The 22,780-nt window shown below is 41.1% G+C and overlaps 1 protein-coding gene across 1 annotated transcript in view; it reads left to right on the plus strand.

The window, feature by feature from the left end:
- Positions 1–22,780, plus strand: part of Uggt2 (UDP-glucose glycoprotein glucosyltransferase 2) — an 88,487-nt gene that overhangs the window by 39,803 nt on the left and 25,904 nt on the right. The window contains exons 20-27 of the mRNA XM_051195220.1: positions 2,724–2,815; positions 11,185–11,391; positions 12,398–12,529; positions 13,293–13,417; positions 13,893–13,985; positions 16,072–16,174; positions 19,183–19,262; positions 20,226–20,415. Coding sequence (XP_051051177.1) covers positions 2,724–2,815; positions 11,185–11,391; positions 12,398–12,529; positions 13,293–13,417; positions 13,893–13,985; positions 16,072–16,174; positions 19,183–19,262; positions 20,226–20,415 — 1,022 coding nt within the window. The remainder of the gene's footprint in view (positions 1–2,723; positions 2,816–11,184; positions 11,392–12,397; positions 12,530–13,292; positions 13,418–13,892; positions 13,986–16,071; positions 16,175–19,182; positions 19,263–20,225; positions 20,416–22,780) is intronic.

Here is a 22,780-nt window from a genome sequence, read left to right on the forward strand (position 1 = left end):
GGGTAGAGGGTGGCATCTCCAAGTGGTTTCGATTTGTATTTCCCTGATTACTAAACATATCTGTACTGGTTATTAAGCTGAGTTGTTTTGTTGGTAATATAATTTTTGAGCTCTTTATAATATTTTGAATATTAGCCTTCTCTCATATGTGTAGGTGGTAAAAATCTATTGCCATTCTGTAGGCTGCCACTGTAGGCTGTCCAAACAATGGTGTCCTTTGCCTTAAAGAAGCTTTCAGTTAATTTTTTTTATTGTTGTTAATTTTTTATCTTAGTGCCTATGCTGATGCTGTTCTGTTCAGAAAGGTTTCTCCTGTGCCAATGAATTCAAGGTTATTCCCAACTTTCTCTTTTGTTGGGTTCAATATATCTTGTTTTCTGTTGAGGTCTTTGATCCAATTGGACTTGAGTTTTGTGCATATTGATAAGTATGTACCTGTTTGGATTCTTCTACAATGTAGGCATTAGGTATTTTCGTTCTTTCTTTCTTTCTTTCTTTATTTTATATAACCAAGTCCATTTAAATGAAAACATACATTTATAGACAATCTTTGGGAATTTGGGCATTGGATGGGAGCCATTAGTTTTACTAGGAACATTTATTAGAGATGCTGTCATTAAACCAGTGTGTTTCTGGCTTCTTTATCAAAACTCTGGTGTTCACAGGTATATGGATTTATGTTTGGGTGTTCAGTTCTGTTGGTTTGGTTTTTGTTGTTGGTGGTGGTTTGGTTTGGTTTGTTTCTGGTTTTTCAAGACAGGGTTTCTCTGTGTAACAGCCCTGACTTTCCGGGAACTCACTTTGTAGACCAGGGTGTTCTGGAATTCACAGAGATCTACCAGCTTTTGCCTCTGTATCCCAAATGCTCAGATTAAAGGCTTGTACCAGCACCTCTTGGAGCTGGATGTCCAATTCTACTCCATTGATCATTTTCTGTTTGGTTTGGTTTGGTTTTTTGTGCGAAAACCATGCTGTTTACTAAAGCTTTGTAGTACAATTTGGGGTTTGGGTTGATAATACCCCCCCCCCGCAACCCTTGCAATTCTTTTATTAGTCAGGATTGCTTTAGCAGAGGTTGTAAGAGGTAAATTTATACCTTAGAGACTTAAAGAAAGCAAAGACAGGCAACTTTCCAAAATTCTGGAGATTGAATCTGAATTTCACCTCCTTTAAAAAATGCAACATGTGATAAAACCTAGTATATTTCCATCCTAATGGTGGCACACTGGGTCCTTGGCAGTGTCAAGAGTCAGACACCAGGTTGGGTTATTTCAAAAAGTCTCTGGATATTATTCCAAATTAGCCTAAAGTACCCAATTTCATTAAATCTCTTCCAAATTAAAGGAGTGTTGGCTGAAAATTTTATATTATCATTCTAGATTTATCATGAATATGGACTCACATAACTCTGAGGATTCAACACTGGGAACCCTTCTTAGCTTAGGACATCACTGCACTACTAACAGTGGCTTCCAGTGGCTGTGGAGGTCAGCCCCCACCCAGCCCCACCCAGAGCACAGAGTAGGTTCGGGAGGATCTTGATGGCTGTCTGTGAAACCAGAGTCATCCTTTTTAATTTCTCTCATTTATAAAGCTATTTTACTATAAATAGTACTTAGTGTGAAAATAACTGTAGTTTCATGTACATACATACACATATATATACATATATACATACGTATATATACATATATACGTATGTATATATGTATATATACGTATATATATACATATATATATGTATTATTGCCTCAGTTTTTTTTCTAATAATCATTTTGAATTAGTCACCTGGTCTAAAAAAACAGTCAATTATTTTGTGAGTTTCATTGGCAGCCCTGAAAGTAACCTTTTGTGTGCTGTGTACTGATGAAATATATAATCATTTAACCGTGGCATCAGAATTGAAAATGGGGCTTAGAGAGAGCTCAGCCCATTGTGTCACCAAAGCGTGAGGACCTTAGTTTATCCCCAGGACCCACTGTTGTGCCTCACCTTGCAATCCCAGCTCTGTGGGGAGAGAGACAGATAGATCCTTGGTGATCCCCGGCTAACCTGCCTCGTCTAATTGGTGGTTTCTATGATGGAGGGAAGGAGGGGGGAGGGAGAGAGGGAGAGACAGGGAGAGAGGGAGAGACTCTGTCTCAAAAAGAGATAAATTGCACCTCTGAAACACATGAGGTTATCCCCTGAGTATTAGGCATGCATCTATGTGTGCACGCACATACAGACGTGTGCCCACATACACACACAAGAAAAATGGCTTCTCCCTCTGGATTTCAGATTTTCACAGTCTACAAATAGAGATTAAATAATGATAACCCAAAACCACTATTGCTGTTTTCTATATTCATTACAAATATCTTCAGATGTGTAACAAACAAATAACACCCCCCCCCCAAGAGAAGCCCAAACACATAGCAAAGGCAGTCTGGCTTCGCAAGGCGGGGACTGGGAGAGACAGAAGGGCCCCTCCCCTGCTGGAAATGCAGAGACCGCCCCCACATAGTGCTCTGTCCCTTCTCCTCCTTTACTCTGTGAGTCTGCATGTGTGTGAAATGTATGTACTGACATACTCAAATCGGGAGGGACAGAGCCAGTATACAGTGCTACTTTTGGATGACTTTAAGATGGTTATTTTGTGGGACTTTCTAACAAGAAAATTTCTTTTCCCTTTAGTTTGAGTTTAGAAAAATTAATTTTCCTCTGCTTTTTGAAAATTTCAGACGATGTAATATATGCGGTCACTCTGTGGATTATTGCCGATTTCGACATGCCTTCTGGGAGAAAACTGCTTTCCAAGGCTCTAGAGCACATGGTGAGTGCACTCTCCTCCCGAATGGCCATGCTGGGCATTGAGGTTGTTTGGTCAAGGAGACCAGGTCAGGAATTAGCATTCTAAGCTCCACTTAAAACAGGTAACTGCCCTGCCCTGCCCGGAACAGCCTGCTTGTGTGCAGTGAGCTCAAGTCTGTGTTACTAACAAGGGCTGGAAAGGGCAGCTTTTGTCACATAGTTAGTACTTTCTCTCCCAGATCACTTAGGAAAACGTCATCAGCTTATCTTACCAAAACTACTGAGAGTTATATTAACCTTAATTCTTTTTTTAAAGTAATTGTAAGCCAATTGTTAGGAGGATTGATTTCTGTATTTCGAGCTACTTTCTAAATGCACATCTGTATTTCTGAGGCAACATGTATGTCTATATTTTAAAAATTAAGAAACAAGTCAAAATGTTTTATGAAATTTTTATATTACCTCATTATAAGTTTATTGCTATATCGCAAATTATTACAAAACCCAACGATTTATCTCGCCTGATTCTGTAGCTCCATAACTCACGAGCATCTTAGATAAAAGGTTATGGGTTAAGCCACTCAGGATGATTTGCCTTCAGCTGTGCTGTCTGAGCTCTTAGCAGGAACTGAGTATTGGTCCTATTGGCAAATGGACAAAATGCTTCCTTCCATTGCCAAATAAACATACGTGTGTGTGTGTGTTGTTGTTGTTGTTGTTGTTGTTTAAAAATGTTCACAGCATGGTAGCTGGCTGGCTCTAGAATAGGAGGTAAAAAGACAAGGGCAAAAATTACAATGCAGTCATGAAATAATCTCCAAAGTTTCCACGTGAGCAAAGCTTACATGAACTCAGAGACTGAGACAATGTACAGGGCCGGCATGGCCTACATCAGATCCTCTGTGTGCGTGTGGTATGGCTTCAAGTTGAGTGTTTTTATTGATGTGAATTGAATTGAATCTGTAGTTTGCACTGGTAAGGTGGCCATATTTACATTAACCCTACAAATCCATGAGCATAGGAGGATTTCCCATTTTCTTCAAGTTCTTTCTTTGATGTCTTACAGTTTTTATCATACAAGTCTTCCACTCACTTGGTTAGAGCTACCCCAAGATAGTTTATATTACCTGAGTCTATTGTGAAAAGCATTGTTTCTCTGGTTTCTTTCTCAGTCCATTTGTCATTTGTACATAGCAGGGCTACTGATTTTTGTATATTAACTTTGTATCCAGCTACATTTCTGAAAGTATTTATTGGTTGTAGGGATTTTTTGGTGGAATTCTTAGAATCACTTGTATATACTGTCATATCATCTGCAAACAATGATAGTTTGGCTTCTTCCCTTTATCTCCTTCAGTTTCCTTCTTGCTCTAGCTAAGACTTCAGGTATTATACTGAGTATGGAGAGGGTGGTCAACCTTGACTTATCCCTGATTTCAGTTCAGTTTCTCTCTACTTAGGTTGATGTTGGCTGTGGCCTAGACTTACCATGGAGGGGGTGAGATTTAGTCCCAGCCATTCTCTGCATCTAATGACATGATGATGTGATCTTTCAGTTTGTTTATATGGTAGATTGTATTTGTCAGTTTAGGTATGTTGAACCATCCTTGCATCTCTGACATGAAACCTATTCAATCATGGTGGATGATCTTTTAGATGTGTTCTTAGATTTGGTTTGCAACTATTTTATTGAGAAATTGCATCTATGTTCATACATGAAATTGGTCTGTAATTTTCCTTGTTGGGACTTAATGTGATTTGTGTATCAGGGTAACTGTAGCCTCATAAAATTAATTGGGCAATGTTTCTATTTGTCAAATAATTTGAGGACTATTGGCATTAACTTTTCTTTGAAAGTCTGGTAAAATTCTGTGCTAAAACCATCTGAATTCCAGGCTATTTTTAGTAGTTAGACTTTTAATTACTGATTCTATTTCACTGAGTACTGTAGGTCTGTTTAAGTTGATTATCTGATCTTGATTTAACTTTGCTAACTAGTATATGTGGAGCAAATCATCCATTCCTTTAGATTTTTCCACCTTGGTGGAGTACACATTTTTAAAGTATGTCCTTATGGTTCTCTGGATTTCCTTGGTGTCTGTTGTTATGTCCTTTCCATTTCTGATTTTATCACTTTGGATATTCTTGCTGTGCCTTTTAGTTAATTTGAATAAGTATTTAATGATCTTCAAAATAACCAACTCTTTGTTTCATTGATTCTTTATATTGTTTTTTGTTTATTTATGTTTTAGTGATTTCAGCCCTGAGTTTATTTCTTTCCATCTGCTCCTTTTGGATGTGTTCCTTCTTTTTGTCATAGAGCTTTCAGGTGTGCTGTTAAGTTACTAGTATGAGATCTCTCCAATATTTTTATGTAGGCACTTAGGGCTTTGAACTTGCCTCCTAGAACAGCCTTCATTGTGCCTCATGAGCTTGGGTATGTTGTATACTCATTTTCATTCAATTCTAGAAAGTCTGTTGACCTATTTTTTATTCAATAGAGTGTTGTTCAGTTTCCGTGAGTGTGTAAGCCTCTTGTTATTTCTGTTGTTGATATCTTGCTTTAATGCATGGTGGTCGGATAGGATGCAGGGTGTTACTTCAGTGTCTTCTATCTGTTGAGACTTGCTTTATATTCAAGTATGTGGAGAAAATTCACGAGGTGCGGAGAAGAAAGTATATTCTTTTGTGTTTGGGTGAAATGTCTATAAATATGTTGGGCCCATGTGGTTTATAACGTCTGTTGGTTCCGGTATTTCTGTTTAGTTTTTGTCTGGATGACCTGTCCATTAGTGAGAATCCCATATTGAAGTCTCCCACTATCCGGGTGTGACGATCAATATGTGATGTAAGCTGTATTAGCATTCCTTTTACAAACATGGATGCCCTTGTGTTTGGGACACAGATGTCAGGAATTGCAGTGTCATCTTGGTGGATTTTTCCTTTGAGTATGTAGCGTCCTTTACCATCTCTTCTGATTAGTGTTGGTTTGAAGGCTATTTTGTTAGATATTAAAATGGCTACAGCAGCTTGCTTTCCTTAGGTCCATTTGCTTGGAGAATTTTTTTTGCATCCTTTTACCCTGAGATGATATTTGTGTTTGATATTAAGATGTGTTTCTTGGAAGAAGCAGAAGGATGAATCCTGTTTCCACATCTGTTCTGTTACTCTGTCTTTTGATTGGGGATTTGAGACCATGGTATTGAGAGATATCAATGACCAGTCTTTGTTAATTCTTGTTATTTTGGTGGTGGCGATGGCGGTGGCTGGTAGTGTGTGAGCCTTTCCTCTACTTTCATTGCTGGCCTGGGATTATTTATTTTCTGAGTGTAACATCTTTAGGTTGGATTTTTTTTTCCTTCTAGCACCTTCCATATAGCTTGATTTATAGATGGATACTGTTTAAGTTTGGTTTTTATCATAGAATGTCTTTTGCTTCTCCATCTATCATGATTGAAAATCTTGCTGGGTATAGTAGCCTGGGCTGGCATCTGTGGTCTCTTGGTATCTGCAGCAACGCCTGCCCAGGTTCTTCTGGCTTTGAGAGCCCCTGCTGAGAAGTCTGGTGTCATTCTAACTCAGTGGTTCTCAACCTTCCTAATAATGTTGCAACCCTTCAATACAGTTCTTCAAGTTGTGGTGACCCCCAACCGTAAAAGTATTTTTTTTTCTTTTCTTTTCTCTTCTTTTCTTTTTTGGTCATATAATTTTTACTTTTATTGAAAATAGACTCTTTCCTTATACAATACACCCTGAATACAATTTTCCTCCTTGTTCCTCCTCACTGCACCTCCAGGCTCGAATGTTCGCTTTCTGTCTCTTATTAGGAAAGAACAGGCTTCGAAGAGATAGCAGATAAAGATAACAAAACACAATAAAATTTTAAAGTTGTATTGGACAAGGCAACCCAACAGAAGAAAAATGGCTCCAACAAAAGTCATAAGAATCAGAGACCCATTTGTTCACACACTCAGTTGTCCCACAAAAACTCTAAGCTGAATACCACAAGATACTTGCCAAGCCTCCGATGCAGCCGTGTGTTGGTCCCATGCTTGATGTTCAGTCTCTGTGAGTTCAGGTGAGCTTTGCTCAGCTGACTTAGTGTCCTGTTTTTCCTGGCTCTTTCCACCTCCTCTTACATAGGGTTCCCTGAAGCTCTGTGGAGAGGGATTTAAAATGATTGCAGTGAGTGCAAGTTGGGTTCAACCATTTAAAGTTGTGTAGATTTCACTGTGGAGGCAAACCCTGTTTAAACAGAAGAGGGTTAGAAAGACTGGGTCTCTCACCATCAGTCACACTGGAGGAGAGCTGGGGAAGGCTACCTTGAGAGTCGTTATACTCAAAAGATCTGTGGTTTAAGAATTTTTTAATTTAATTTTTTTATTTAATTTATTATTTTACATGTCGATCCCAGTTCCCTCTCCCTTCCTCCCTTTTACCCTCTCTGCCCTCTCACATGCACTCTAACCACCCTCCCCTCCCATCCCCCCACCCCAATTCCATATTTAGGGGAATGCCATCCAGTTGGGGTCATGTAGATCTGTCAGGTCATGTGAAGTACGGACTGGGGCTTCTCTCCTGTTTCTAGGTTAAGGGTGTATCCCTCCATGGGGGATGTGTCTGCAAGGTCCTTTTGTGCACCAGGGATACATCCTGGCTCCACTATCTGAGGTCCCTTAGACTGCTCAGTCCTTCTGGCTGAGACCCATATTCAGGGGGTCTGAGTCAGTCCCATGCTGGATTCCCAGCTATCAGTGTGGGGGGCCGTTAGCTCCTCCTTGTTCAGGGCAGCTGTCTCTATGTTTCTGCCGCCTGGTCTTGTCCTCTCCATCTGCGTCTGGATTCTAGTTTGACTCAGTGTTTAGGTATGGGTGTCCATAAAAGTATTTTCATTGAAACTTCATAACTGCAATTTTGCTGCCGTTGTGAATCATGATGTACATGTCTGTCTGTTATGAATCATGATGTACATGTCTGTCTGTTATGCAGGACATCCGTATGTGACCCCTGTGAAAGGGTGGTTCAACACCCAAAGGGTTCACAACCTGCAGGTTGAAAACCATTGTTCTAATATGCTTTTATATGTTATTGGGTATTTTCCCCAATGAGAATTGCAGCCTAGATGAGGCATGAGAAAAATATCTCCAATCAGCCCATGTGAAGATTATGGAGGGCTTTAGATATGAAATGAATAAATCTCTTAAAGAAATCACAGAAGAAAATTTCCCTAATGTAAAGAAGGTGCAAATGTATCAAGGTACAAAAAGTATACAGAACACCCAGAAGACTGGACCAGAAAAGAAATTTCTCACAACACACAACAATAAAAAAATAAACATAGAAAACAAAGCTCTTAATGTTACAAGCTGTGGGGGGTGGAGACCTTAACAAAGCCATGAGTAGGGGGAGGGAGGTTAGGGGGAGAGGGTCCCTGTGATCCCCTGGAGATGAGGACAAAGGGAGCCTGCACAGGTGTTCTGCACAGGTGTCTGCTAGGATAAACTCAGGATTGGATTTGGAAGAGCTGAGGGAGAGGTAAGGATTTGCATGCAGACTTTACACTTCCCTGACTGATGTGAAAAAGAATTTAATTATCAAAAAATTTAAATATGTGATTTAGGTGTGTCAAAAGAGAAAACGTATTCACACGGCTGCCATTGCCTCAACCTGAGGACCTTAAAGGATGCTATCTAAGAGGTCATAACTGACCCTGTGGGCATATACATTATTAGGATAAATTTTTCTGCTATAATAGGTTGCTATTAGGTCTTTTTATAATCGTAAGAATTATAACAAGAAATTAAAGTGTAATGAATATACCATTTATACTAGCATTAAAATTACCAAATACTAGAAACCAGTGTAACAAAGTTTAATACAAACATCCTGTGTGAATGGGAGACTATACTGTGGTCATTAATCAATATTGTAAAGGTGCCATTTCTACCATAATTGATATGTAGCCTTATTACAGTTCCAATAGGGGCATCCATATTATTTGAAATTGTCACACTAATTCACTAATTTAAGAAAATATTCTAAGGACCAAGAATACTAAAATACTCATAAACAGAGAAATGGACAATAATTAGGTTATTACTGTCAAGACCTTTTTTAATGTCTACATAATTTAAAATAATTTTTTTTCTTAACTCAAACAGAAAAGAGAAAATCAGAAGGAAATAAAGATATCAGAAACAGATAAAGTTAGCCTGTGAGACAGTAAGAATAGTCCTCATCTCTCCACATTTGACATCATATAAAATCCACTCCAGGTGATGGGAAATAGCCTCACACATAAAAACAAAAACAATGCCTTCCTGTGAAGATCATCTTTATGACTTCAAAGCAACAGTTTCTAAAATAGACAATAAAGCCTAGTGACATCCGTTAAAACTATTAATACATTGAACTAGTGTAAATTAAAATTAAATACAAATTACTTTTTGCCAAACCTCGGCATGGAGTCCAAGCCACAGAGCGAGCAAACATGGCTGCACTGTGTTATCTGTTGAGCTGTGAACATCAAACATGTACACAACCCGTCAAAAAAAACCTAATTTTCAAAAATCCTGGAAGCAGAGCAGAGAATGGAGGCAGGAGTTGCCACTGACATGGCGGTGGATGCTTAGTGCCGTTGGTGATGAGCGGGAAAGGAAGGGAGACCCTTCCTTAATGCACTGATGACTTAAATTTAAATGACGGGGAAAGGTGCATGGCCTTTGATATAATAAACACCGATGTGCTGTTGCTGGAAGCGGTAACTCATGCAGATATTTTGTAAGTCATTTGGCTGCTTCAAATATTGAAGTTCTAAAAACATTGGTAAGAGAGCACAGAATTTCACTTGCTATGTTAACCCACCTATGTGAAATTTGAAGATGGTTAAGCGTTTACTGTTAGAAATGTCGGGACTAACATAGGGACCAGGAAGATTGAGTTGAGGGAGGAATAGAGGAGAACAAGAAAAGAGATGCCATAATAGAGAGAGCCTTTATAGGTTTGAAGAGAAATCTGACTCTAGAGAAATGCCCAGAGACCTACAAGGGTGACCCCCCAACTAACAATCTGAGCAACAATGGAGAGGCTACCTTAAATGCCCTTCCCTGATAATGAGACTGATAACTAACTTATGTGGCATCCTAGAGTCTTCATCCAAGAGCTGATGGAAGCAGAAGCAGACACCCACAGCTAAACACTGAGCCGAACTCCTGGAATCCAATTACAGGGAGGGAGGAGTGATAAAAAAAAAAATGGGGTCAAGACCAGGCTACAGAAACCCACAGAGACACAGAGACTGCTGAACTGAACAAGGGGGAGTTCATGGACCCCCAGACTGATAGCTGGGAAACCAGCATTGTACCCACTCAGACCTGTAGTGAGATACTCACTTTGTCCACACCTGCAGCACAGACCACGCCCATTGCGGGTGGGGACCGGGGCTGACATGACCTGGGGGAACGAAGGCTGAGGAGGGGGCCCTGGGAGCTCTCTTGCTTGTAGCACCAGGACAGGAGAGCATCCCCCGGCATCCTTGGGACCAGGAACCTGCTGGTGTTCATCTGTCTATGTTGTGAGTTATTTCTCCCTGAATAAACATCTGTTCAGCCTATTTGTTTCTCCTGATCCTTATTTAACCACAATACAGACCGCCCCCTGAACATAGGTCTCAGTTAGAAGGCCTGGGCAGTCTAAGGGACCTCAGACAGTGGAACCAGGATGTATTCCTGGTGCATGAAAGGACTTTGGGAGCACATCCCCATGGAGGGATACTCCCTTAACCTAGAGACAGGAGGGAGGGCCTAGTCCCTACTCCAAATGACTTGACAGGTTTAGATGACCCCTCATGGAAGGCATCACCCTCCCTGTAGAGTGGGGGAAAATGGGATGGGGAGGGTCGGGAGTCTCATGGGAGGGAGGGAGGAAGAGGGAACTGGGATCAGTATGTAAAATTAGAAAAATTATATATTCATAATACATATATATATACATATATGCATGCATACATAAAGAGATGTAGGGACTCAGAAATAAAACTTACTGGTATAAATTTTGGGTGACGGGGCTAGCTGTCTGGGTCACTGACAGTGCTGATTTCTTCACCTGCATAGTTCATGGTCGAATTCACTAAATATTAAATTTGTATTTTGTATATTTTATGGATTTTTTTATACAGTCACAAAGTGACTAAATGTTTTACTACCAAAGACTCTTTATACTAAAGAAATGGGTATGGTTACTAAATGGTGGTCTCTGTGGCTGTTGTGGTGATAATTACTCATTTGTGTGATCATCATGGAAAGTCCAACCGTAAAAAGAGGTGTAAGTAAGGTCAGCAAACTGTAAAAGCTGTCTCAGGTAACGGTCTTCTGTTCTCAATGTGCCTTACAGGAAACAAGTGTTCATACTCGGTTGGGGATCATTTATAATCCCACATCAAAGATAAATGAAGAAAACACAGTAATTTCTAGAGGAATTCTGGCAGCTTTTCTTACACATAAAAACAGCCTTTTGAGAAGATTTCTCAGAGAACTGGCAAAAGAAGAAACCGCTGAAGCAATTTATTCTGGAGAGAAAATTAAAACATTCCTTCATATGGTCAGTAAAATAATGGTGTGTGAGCGAGTGTGTGCATGCGTGCGTGCATGTGTGTGTCACACATTTCAAAACCCTAATTTATATACTTAAAGAACCATACTACTGAAAAATATTGACAAGTATAAGAAGTTGGGACTAATGCATGGCTGTCCCCTAGAGCATGATGGGAGTTTGCAGGCCGAGAAGAAATCGGGGTTGAGAAAGCCTGGGGATTCTGTCTGTAAGATGGCAGCCACTGGCTACGTATGACCAGCATACACTTAAAATATGGATTTTGTTTCCAGTCATGCTGTGGCCATGGTTACCATATTGAATGGTGTGATGGAAATTTCTGTCATGATAGGAGTGCATGGCAATGCGCTCAAACTTGAGCACATTAAGGCCTTCTAGCTGTGCACAAACAACATACCAAGATGAGTTGTATATGTGTTACAGTCTGGCAGGACTGATCGGGAGGAGCTGTATAACAACTTCTTCTGATTGATTTTCCACGGATATCCTCACCTTTTTTGCCAAGAAGTATGCTCAGTATTTCATTGCTTAAATAGAGTTATTAAATTGGTCTTCTGTGATTTGTACACTGGGGCAAGATGGAGTATTTCTATTTTAAACACTACTCTTTGAGAGCATCAAACGTGAGATACTAAGTTCAGGATTTAATAAACATTTCATTTCTTTAACGTTAAATTTTAGTTAAACATTATAATGATCTACAAATCTCCCTTAAATGGTCAAATAATGAAAACTTTATAACTATATGTACTGTTAACAAGATTTAATGGTTTTGTGAGTGATTTGACAAAAGAAAATTATACCTTTAAAATGTTGCTTCAGAAGAAAATATTTTATTCACAATTTGCATAATTTTATTAATATTAATGTGAGGTTTGTATACATTAATTGTATACTGCTACTTTGTCATTTTATTCATTTTTAATAGTTTCATCATTTTTAACTTGTTTTTTTTCTATTTTTTGTTTGTTTTCTTTTTTAACTTGTACCTTAGGAGATGGATAACAATGCTTTTGAGAAAAAATATAACACTGTTGGAGTAAATATTTTCCTCACCCACCATTTATTCTGTCAAGATGTACTTAAATTACAACCTGGCAAAATTGGTATTGTCAGCAACGGGAAAGTAAGTAGAAGTCACTTTTTAGGGTTTAATGGATACTGGCGCTGTGAACAGAGACCCCACAGGGCAGTGTGACATACACAGTTCATGGGTGGCACTCATGTATTACATGCCAGTCAGAGCTCAGGGTAAATAAAATGGGTCAGGAACCCACCACGGCTTCCCTGGCCGTGGTAACGCCATCCTTCCCTCAGTTACGGAAAGCAGAGGGTTCTCCGTGCACCCAGCTTTAGCGTATTGTAATGACATGTGTGTTGTAGCTCTACCCCGTGACACCTTTGAGACATCAGTGCTGTGGAAGGTGTACAAAGCACATCACCACGTCCTCTCCCCTCTGCCTCAGTGTTTTTATGTTACGTGAAGGCTAGTTTTTGCACACCCTCGAGTATGCGTGTATAGATTTTCACATGCTGATAGTCCTTTACAAGCTATAAACATGTACAGACCTCCAGACCTCTATGGTTAGCTAATGGCAGTCTCCATTCTCTGACCTTGAGACAGGCTCTATTTATGGAAGCAAGACTTCACCACAGCAGGGCTGTGGACACACATGCACTGGTGGCTGCACATAGGTCAGCCCCGTGTTCTACAGCAGGGCTGTGGATACACATGTAATAGCGGTACATGTGATAGCCCCCTCTGAAAATGCTCATGGTCGTACAGTTGATAGTGGTAGCATAGTAAACATGGGAAAAGAGAATTTTCCTGAATGTCTCCATGAAAATAGCCAACAATAAAACAATAAACTAAAACTTAAACCTTTAAGTTCTTAGGACCTTTACATGAAGAGCTCTACATAGAAGATTTTCACTTGATTGAAAAGATAACATTTAGTAATTCAGTAGAGAAAATTAAAGACATTGTTGAAAATATGGAAATCAACTCAAAACAGTAAGTATTTAAAGGTAATGGAGCAACTCATTTCAGAATTTAGTGTTTTACATTATTTTCTTTTAAAGGTAGAAAGCGTTTGACTATTTAGACAAGATACATAATAGAAGTCATAAAGGTGATAATCAGCCATACATTTACCTGCCGTCACTTAACTCTGAGGCCAGTGTTTGTGTCCTGTAAGTCATTCTTTCTCTGGTTCGTGTTCACCTAGCTGTGCCTCTGCGTTCACAAGAGGAGCCATTTTCATAAAGACTGTGGCTCAGGTCTCGTCTTGTGTTTTTCATTTAAACTCTGGCTCCAGCTGTAAAGACCCCTTTGTGTTTATCGTGTGAGTGCCTTGCCTTTCCAGAGAATGTGGTCACAGTCTGTGTCCTGTGTAGTTTACTTCTGTGAGGGGGACCGACAGCTGTGTGTAGGGACAGGGCATCCCTCTCTCGCTGGAGTCTCACACACCGCTTCTCTGTTTCCATAGCATGAGTGATCTTGTGATGAAAATAGACGCACTTGTATCTCCGCTGCCCATGCGTGCCTCTCAGGGTGTCACACTGCTCAGGGAGAGCCACAGGTAACCCTCTCACAATGTCTGACTGTTCCTACGATGGATGAGTTCATGCATTCTCTCTTCGTGTCGTGCATTATTTCCATTTCATTTACAGCATAGTAAAAACTAAAGGTTCCTGTTCAGTACAATTACAACTAGCAACATAAAGAAAAAAATCTACAGCATAGCTCAGTAGTAGAGGATGTGTTTGCCTTGCATGCATGAGGCCGTGTTTGGTCCCTAGTATCACATTATTAACACACACATACTTCACACACACACCACAGCACACCACACCACACCACACACATAGATGTCACACCACATGGCACACACACACACACCACAAATCCAATTGAAGAGCTTAGTGAATAAAAACACATTTAGGATGTAAAGTTTTAAGTTATACTTACCATGATATTTATTTTTCAGTATTATTAGGAACAAGCATCTTTGATCATTACAAATGATACTGTGATAAGGGGTGCCCTTCTGTTTGCTATGAATGTGTTGCTTTTATTGGCTGATGAATAAAGTTGCTTCTGCCAATGGCCAGGCAAAATATAGCTAGGCAGGAAATCCAGACAAAGACGGCAGAGAGAGAGAAGTACAGCAGTCGGGCAGATGCCCTGTAGCTACTGAAGGAGCAACATGCCGGAGCATCACCAGGAAGCCACGGCCTGTGGCAATACATAGATGAGTAGAAAAGGGTTAATTTATAAGCGAGAGCTAGCCAGTAATAGGGCTGAGCCATTGGCCAAACAAAGATACTTTAATATTGAGCCTTAGAGTGTTATTTTGCAAGCGGCCGCAGGTACCCAGTGGGGGAGAGAGACTGGTCCAGAGGGACCAGATGAAACAGAGTAAAGTGTCCAGCTACAATAGTGTTTATTTTCAGTGTGTGAAATTCCCATCTCTGCAGGAGTCCTACTTAATGTAAGATCCATAAGATGCCTTCACACTACGTTATCTACAACTGCTTTCAAACAGATAGTATTTCACATTAGCTTTTTAATTTGTGTGGGAGACATTTATTTGATGCCGGATCTTATTCTGTAGGGTGGCCTCAAGCTTGCTGTGTAGCTGGTCTTGAGATCACGAGCCTCTTCCTCATCCTCCTCGGTGCTGTGCTGGTAACTGTGCAGCTCCACACTCAGTTAGGAAAGCTGTCTTTAATCTGTGGTGTGATGCGTGTAGTTAAATGATGTCATTGGAACTAAAACACAGTACAGCCCTGAAGAATCAGCAGTTGTGTGGGGGAAGTTAACGTAGCAGGGAACAGATGCATAGTGGGACCAATTACCTCACAATGGAGCCTTACGACAACCAATTTCTACAGGTGCTACAATATGACAGTTATTTGTAAGGTTTCATGTTTCAATAACTGATGAGCATCCCTTTCTCACTCAAGAGCCCTTCTGCAGCAGACATAACTACCACCCCTGTAGCTGCACTTGGGTGCACTTGCTTTGTGAGCCTCTTTGTACTGTTACACAACTCTTCCCTCATCCAAGAAAATGCACATGACTAGTGTGAAAGCAGTCATCAAGCTAGCGTGGTCTATGATAACATGCATGTTCGTGACCATCTCCCACCGGACACTTTCCCGTTTCCCTTTAAGGTTAGTCTGTCTCCTAGTTTATGATTTAGATCAATGGGAACAGACAGGAAAGGATGAGCAGGAGGTAAAGAGAGGAGGCTGGGTCCAAATAAATTACCATACTGAGTACGTGTTTGCTCCCTACTCCCTGTATTATCTGTTGATTTTTTACAATACCGGGTGTGTAAAAGTACAAAGTAGTTAATTCTCAGATCTTAGGAAAATATAGTCACCTAACACAAAAACTACCAGACCTTTTGCTGTGGTAGTCTTATTCTTCATTGTGTATTTTAATTGCATATTTATAAAGTACTTCATTTTCTCAGATTCTTTATTACTTTACAATGTGACGCCCACAAATTTCAAATTTGCATTTTATTACATAGCCAGAATTTCTCAACTTTGAGGGAAAGCAAGCAACTCATAAGAATGTACATAGCTAAGGTCACATTTACGGATATATTTTATAAGCTTGACCTACCTTGTTTATCTTACTTTCTCTTGTTCTAGTGTGATAAAGATAAATCCTCCAGAGAATGATCTGTTCTTTGATGTCGTTGCTATTGTGGATCCTTTGACAAGAGAGGCTCAGAAGATGGCACAGCTATTGGTTGTAAGATCATAGAAATTAGACCAAACCTTTTCAACTTGAGACTTAAATATTCATGACTGTATTAAGTATAAGGAAGTGTTTGTGCTCTTCTGAGATCTTTATGTCACCTGATGTTTTAAGCACACACACGCCCACATACATACATGTATGAAGTATGTGCACTTCAGTGTAGGATAGTGTGGTGATATCTTGTTTGTACAAATAAAGCATCTCTGAGGATCAGAGAGAGAGAGCAAGGCACAGCTTACCTCTCCAGCTTCCCAGGTCATAAGAGAGCAAGTTCCTGCTTCCTCCTGCCTATAATCCTGTCTCCGCGCCGCCATCTCACTTCCTGTCTGCGTGTAGACCTCCAGACCTCTATGGTTTGCTAATAGCAAGCTCCATCCTCTGACCTTCACAAGGCTGTATTCATACAAATGAGATTTCACCACATACCCCTTTTTTGCCTAAAAATAAAAATAAGTTATGACTAATATCACCACAGGATAGTAGAGCGGTGCACAAGTGTTGGGTGCTGCTGTAGGCTGAGCTGCTGCTCCCTCCCAAGTCCATGTTGTGGCACATGAGGTACGCTTTGATGAATTCCAAACCCTGCCTGGTGGGACCTTCAGGTGGTAAAGCTATATGACGTCACCAGGAAGGGACCCTATTGTAGCGTATGTGGAAGACATAAACTCTGTATCTCTCCCATTATCTCTCCATCCTCCATCACACAGAGGTCAGGTAACTATAGTAACATGGCAGCTGCCAAATAAATAGACCTAAATCTTGGACTTCCCAGCCTTCAGGATGTGAGAAAAGAGTCTCTGTAGTTGAATGCACTCGTCTGTGACATTGTACTAGGACAGCCTGAGCAAATCAATGCAGCTTCCTCCCGTGTCGTGAATGGTGCGTCTCGGAGAAGCTGATGCTCACTTTTATTCAGTGAGATGTAAAGGGCAGGAAGTGGTTCTACCCAACAGATGAGCTCAGGGAAGGAAGAACAGAGAGGCTGTGCCTGTACATTTGGTGCCTATATAGCAAGGGCCAAAATAACAGACTCTTCATCAAGGAGAAGCTACTGTGTCATCTCGCAGTCGAGCATGAAAGGTGCTGAAGATTGTCGAATAACCCAAGATCACTTGTTAAAATTCTGGACACTGCCCGGCAGCCTTTCATAAGGATGAAAGTAGACGACGCCTGGCGTTCTGGCATGTGTCTGTAGTCCTAACAGTCAAGACATAGAGGCACAAAGATGGCGGGTGTATGGCCGTGCTGGGCTGCACAGCCATACCCTGCCTGAGACAGGCGGGTGGAGGGAGGGAGTGCGGGAGAAACAAAGGGGGGGGGAGGAGGGGGTGTTTGGGAAATGTTCTCAACTACAGGTAACTACGGAATGCTGAGGATAGGAGAAATAGGAAAGAACACACCAATGTGTTACCCAAATGATCAGCCCTGAAAACACACAGTAACACAATGAACTGAGCACGTTGTTTTTCTGTGTGTGTGTGTGTGTGTGTGTGTGTGTGTGTGTGTGTGTGTGTGTGTGTAGAGTGTGTGTGTGTGTGTGTGTGTGTGTGTAGAGTGTGTGTGTGTAACCAAGAGGAAATGAGGTCATGAATTTGAAAGAGAACAGGTGTGTAGAGGAGCAGACATGGGAGGGAGGGAAGGGAAAGCGATGTGATTATAGAACAATCTCAAAAGTGCTAAACAAAAAGCTAATGCTCTCAGAATTGGAAATGCCTCTGACTGTTGGCTTCCCTTGAGAAAAGGCCAAAGTTGTGATCGTAAATCTAATAAGTAATCTGATAATCGGGGGCTGACACTGCTGTATTCCACCAGAGTCCCACGCTGTAGCTTTCTCAGACAGTAGACCACATCAAGGGAATCTATTGCAAATGATTTTTATAGGTGTACTTATTGATGAGGTGATAATCTTAGACATTGATGCTGTTTCCCTACCGAGTATGAGCGGTGCAAAGCTCATGGCTGTTTCAACATTCTTTCTTAGCATTTGTAAATCCTTCATGTGTGAACTTCTTGAAATACAGTGCCCAAATTATCTTTGATTTTTAATGTACAACTTCCTTGTTCCCATAAAGAGGCATTACTCAGGAAAAAAATTATTTTACCTTTAAAACCCCCATCAAGGCAGAATTTATAAATTATAAATGTAAAATTATAGAGATAAGAGAGAGGAATTGCACTTTACTGCTTGTATTTCCGAGGTTTTTTTTTTTTTTAACTTTAGGGAATAATATACTTATAAAATAACATCATATACATTGGCTGTAGTCTCTAGCTTCTCTGTCACCCTGTAGTCAGATGGCTGACTCAACTGTTCAGAGTTGGTGAAATGTGGGCTAGTCATCCAGTGACCCTTGTGGTAGCAAATAGGAGTGACAGAATGGAAGTTAAACTCAAAGCTCTTAATGTCCGATGTGTTCTAATTCCTCAGGAAGTCTGCATTCTTCGTGTTCCGTGTACATCCCCCCCTTTGTCCACAGCCTTTGTTGGTTAATAGCTTTTGAATCACCTGTTCTTTGTTGTCTGTGCAGAGATGGTGAATAAGATTTGCTCCCACGTCTTGTTGATTTAATGACAAGTAAGAGGAAAGAAAGGGTAGGTCATCTGTGAATGGCCTAGAACTGTCTAAATTTATTAAGATACGGGGTGAAATTCTAAAAAGATGAGGGCACCCTAGGCAAACCAAGGTTCTAGTAATGACATCGCATTCCCTTCGATGCTAAGGAAACTGAAAAACCCGGGAAGTGATTGTAAATGGGTGACTAGGAGCTTACGGCGGGGCGCTGAACTCACTTGTCTGAATGTCGACATCTGTAGCTCCCTGTGTGCTTGGGCAGGTAAGTCTCTGTGCAGCATCTAAGAGTATGTGGAGATGTGACGTGCGTCACGTATGTGACGTATTGCCATCCATGTCAGATGTGACGATGAGTGGTAGGTAATATTTGCTCAGTAACTGCGAGCCGTTGTGTTATTTGAAAGTCAAATATGGGTGTTTCTAATAGGTGCTGGGCAAGATTGTAAACACAAGGATAACGCTGTTCATGAACTGTAGGAGCAAGCTTTCCGAAGCCCCCTTAGGAAGGTAAGTGGGCCGCATCGCCATCGCTCAGTCCTGAAGGACTGGAGGATGCACGAAGGGAGCTCTGTCATGGACTAACCCTGTGTGTGAGCCGAACTTCAGCAGGAAGCTGAAACAACCCTACTCAGTACATCTTTCCCCTTACTGCAGGAACTGTATGGATTCTGTTTATACGTGTTCTTAGAGAGTTGACTTGGTATTTATTGAGACGTTAACAAGGGGGACTCAGTGACTTCAAAAACTTTGGGGTTAACCACATTGTAGGCACTTTTTTCAGACCCATGTTTCATGATGTTCTTCCTTACATCATGGTGTTCACTGTTAGGGGGCAAGCAGAAAGCACACTACCTTTATTTTTAGCCTAAAGTCCATCTTCCTAAAGAACAGCCAGAGTAGCAGTGCAGAACTCACCATGTGAGTGCAGAACTGAGTCATTCGTATGCTCTTGCTATTGGCTCACACTGTCCTTAAGTAATGACTCAGTCTTAGTGTGATCGTATTGAAGAATGAGGCTAAAATACAGTAACACTGCAGTTATTAATGATCTATTAGCATTTAACTCCATCCCGTTGGTTTGGTTTTAATTGAACTTGAAGTTGGCATCAGAATTTCCCCTTGAACTTTGGTTATTTTCTAGCCTTTCATTTCTCCGCTTTGTAGTGTGGCGGGAGCTCACAAAATGCTAGAATGTAGACTTGAGCAAACGTGAAGGGTACAGAACGGGCACAGTTGGATTGTAGACTCTAACTCAGATATGTTTTAAGGAAATTCTAAGTATTTTCACTAAGGAGAGGAAAAATATATAATACAACACATAGACATATAAAATGGTCTCAACTCCTATGGCACACGGGATGTATTTAATTATGATAGTCATGTTTATTAAGTCATTTGCAGTTTTAAGTTATTTGGGGAATAGATAATCACTTTAACTTTAGTCACACTCTTTTTATGTTTTATTAACAGCTTTTACCGTTTTGTTCTGGAACCAGAACTGATGTCAGGGGCCAACAATAGTCCTTCTGGTGGACCAGTGGCAAAATTCCTGGACGTCCCAGAATCATACCTGCTAACCCTCAACATGATCACTCCAGAGGGATGGTTGGTAGAAACCGTACAGAGCAACTGCGACCTTGATAATATCAACTTAAAAGATGTAAGTTATTATGGGATGTCGTGGAAAGAGAAAAGAGCAATATTACTAAATCCCTGTCTATTAAAACTGTAGTCAGTGCGCAACCACACATGGATCCTAAATTTTTCATATACCTCTAGGCCTCAGTGTGGTCTTCTTCCTTGATTTTTATGTTTGCTTCACTTATAAAACCAACTCCTCGTTTCCAGGTTCATAAATTAACGAGGGCCTTTGGGGGTCCAGCCCCACGTTCCTCGTCAGGGCTCAGGTCAGCTGCTGCGGCAAGTAAAAGGAACTTGTGGTGTCTGAGGACGCACGCACCCTCTCACGCGGTGCTGTTCCGGTCACGTCTCTTTATTGTCTGTCTCCATTCGAACTCTCCTGTCCTCCTGGATTCTTCTCCTCTAGCCTACTTTTACAGGAGGCCTGGAGCAGTAAAAAAATTGCAAGTGTTAACTCATTGGTCAAAAGCACATTCCTAGGATAAGCAGTAAGTATCTGAGCCATTCGCCATGGCAACCAGGGTTTCAAAGTTAACAGTGTGGCCAGAGTCAGGTGGCAAGGTGCCCAGTGACGAACTTTGAGAATCAAGTCTGTTGCCAGGGAGACTTGGCAAGGGAGGAGCCGGCAAGTCTTTCTTAAGGTGCTTTGTGTAGTAACCTTGTTTGGACGTCTGCGGCTCTGACCTGCGGCTCTGACCTGGTGCATAGCTGTGAAGCTTTAAACTTACGATCTATTTACAAAAAGCTTTTAGTCTACTTTGAACTTGCTCTGGGCTAATCGTATGTAGTTTGCCTTAGACTGAGGAGAAATTTCTTATTTTCTGATTTTAGTCTAAGTAAAAGGAACAAAGCAGCTTTTAGTGCCTCGCAGTCCCAGTGATGCAAAGATCTAGTTATGAAGCACAATCCTGGTATATTTTCTGTATATCACAATTATACAACCAGTGAGAAGTCATCTTCCCAATCATCCACAGGTGTATGTGTGCCCAATAGATGGAATATTTTCATTAGATAAACACACAGCGGTGGAGATACACCCACAGCTGTTCCTAGAGAAGAACTAAAAATAGTCACATGAGAGAAATCACAGCTACAGCAGCCGGTGTTCAGAGTCAGTGGTCCTGGTACCCTGCTAGACAGCATTATCTGCATCACAGTCCGGTGGGTCAGCACCTGAAATATCAGTCACTATATGCTGTCTACTTCCACAGCCGCTGACAATAAATGTCCTCACGATTTTCATTGCCATACGCCACTGTCTCAGGAAGACTGAGATCAACCATGTGGGAAGTTTGGAGGTGTGCCTATGATGGTTGTGATTGACGGTACTCAGAGCACCTACTTTGCATAGGAAGTTTAACTTCCAGAAGTTTCATGCAGAACACTTTTGAGGCACCTGGCTCATAGCTAGCAAAATGGACCTTAATAAAATTAAGGTAGAAAACAGGGAACAGAACTTGATGGCCTATAGGCTAAACACACCTGCTCCCCATCCCTTGCAGTGTAGATTCTGGCTAGTAGACAGGGAGGCCTCCTTCCCTCCTCTTGGCCATTGTCCATGGGAGAGATGCATGGAGCAGGAGAGCATGAAGAGAAAGGTTCAGAGGAGAAATTTGGGAAAGTAAAATCCTGTTGTCCTCCTGACCACTGAGGTCACCTGATAGAAGCTATGGGAGTCTCATAACAGAATAAATAGTGTGAATTACCAGGATAACTTCCAAGATCCCAAGTGTTTTCAGTGGCACAGTTAATATCTCAGAAATAAAAGTGCTGCCGCCTGGTGACAGTCTTGTCGTGCTTGCTGAGTGCAGGTCAGTCGAACCCTTCCGGCAGTGAGCAGCAAATCCCGTGACCTTTTCAGAACTGCATAGATGAGCAGCAGCTGTGGCTGCAGTTAGCTAACAAGGTCCTGTGTCTTCATAGAAGCAGTGAGTGAGATGGCACTTTAGAATCTCTAGAATCTGTAACAGTCGCCTACCTTGCTGGCTCTGTTTACCATTGTATAATGGAGTTAGCATTTAAAGTATCTGTAGCAATCCCACAGATTTTCCAGTAATGTGTATGCCCATTTACTGGAGCAGAAAGGAGAGTTAGGCAAAGAGCAGAAATAAAATGGGCTGACCATGGGTGCACACTTGAAGCCTCAGCGCTTTGAAGGCTGTGGGAGAAGAACTAGTTGAAGCTCCCAGCTGGCCTGCACAGCAAGAGACTCGGAAGTGGCGGGAGCACTTGTGTATAAACATTTACTTCTTAAGAACTGTTGTCTATAATTGTAGTGCTTAAGAGGACAAAAAGAAAACTTGGTTTCCACCAAGTTCCTCCTCCAGAAACCCTTCATGTAAATGAGTTGCTGTAAGGGTTTTGTCTATACATAGTAAATGAAG

The sequence above is a fragment of the Phodopus roborovskii genome, unplaced genomic scaffold (genome assembly GCF_943737965.1).
Source record: "Phodopus roborovskii unplaced genomic scaffold, PHOROB, whole genome shotgun sequence".
In the NCBI taxonomy this organism is placed as follows: Eukaryota; Metazoa; Chordata; class Mammalia; order Rodentia; family Cricetidae; genus Phodopus; species Phodopus roborovskii.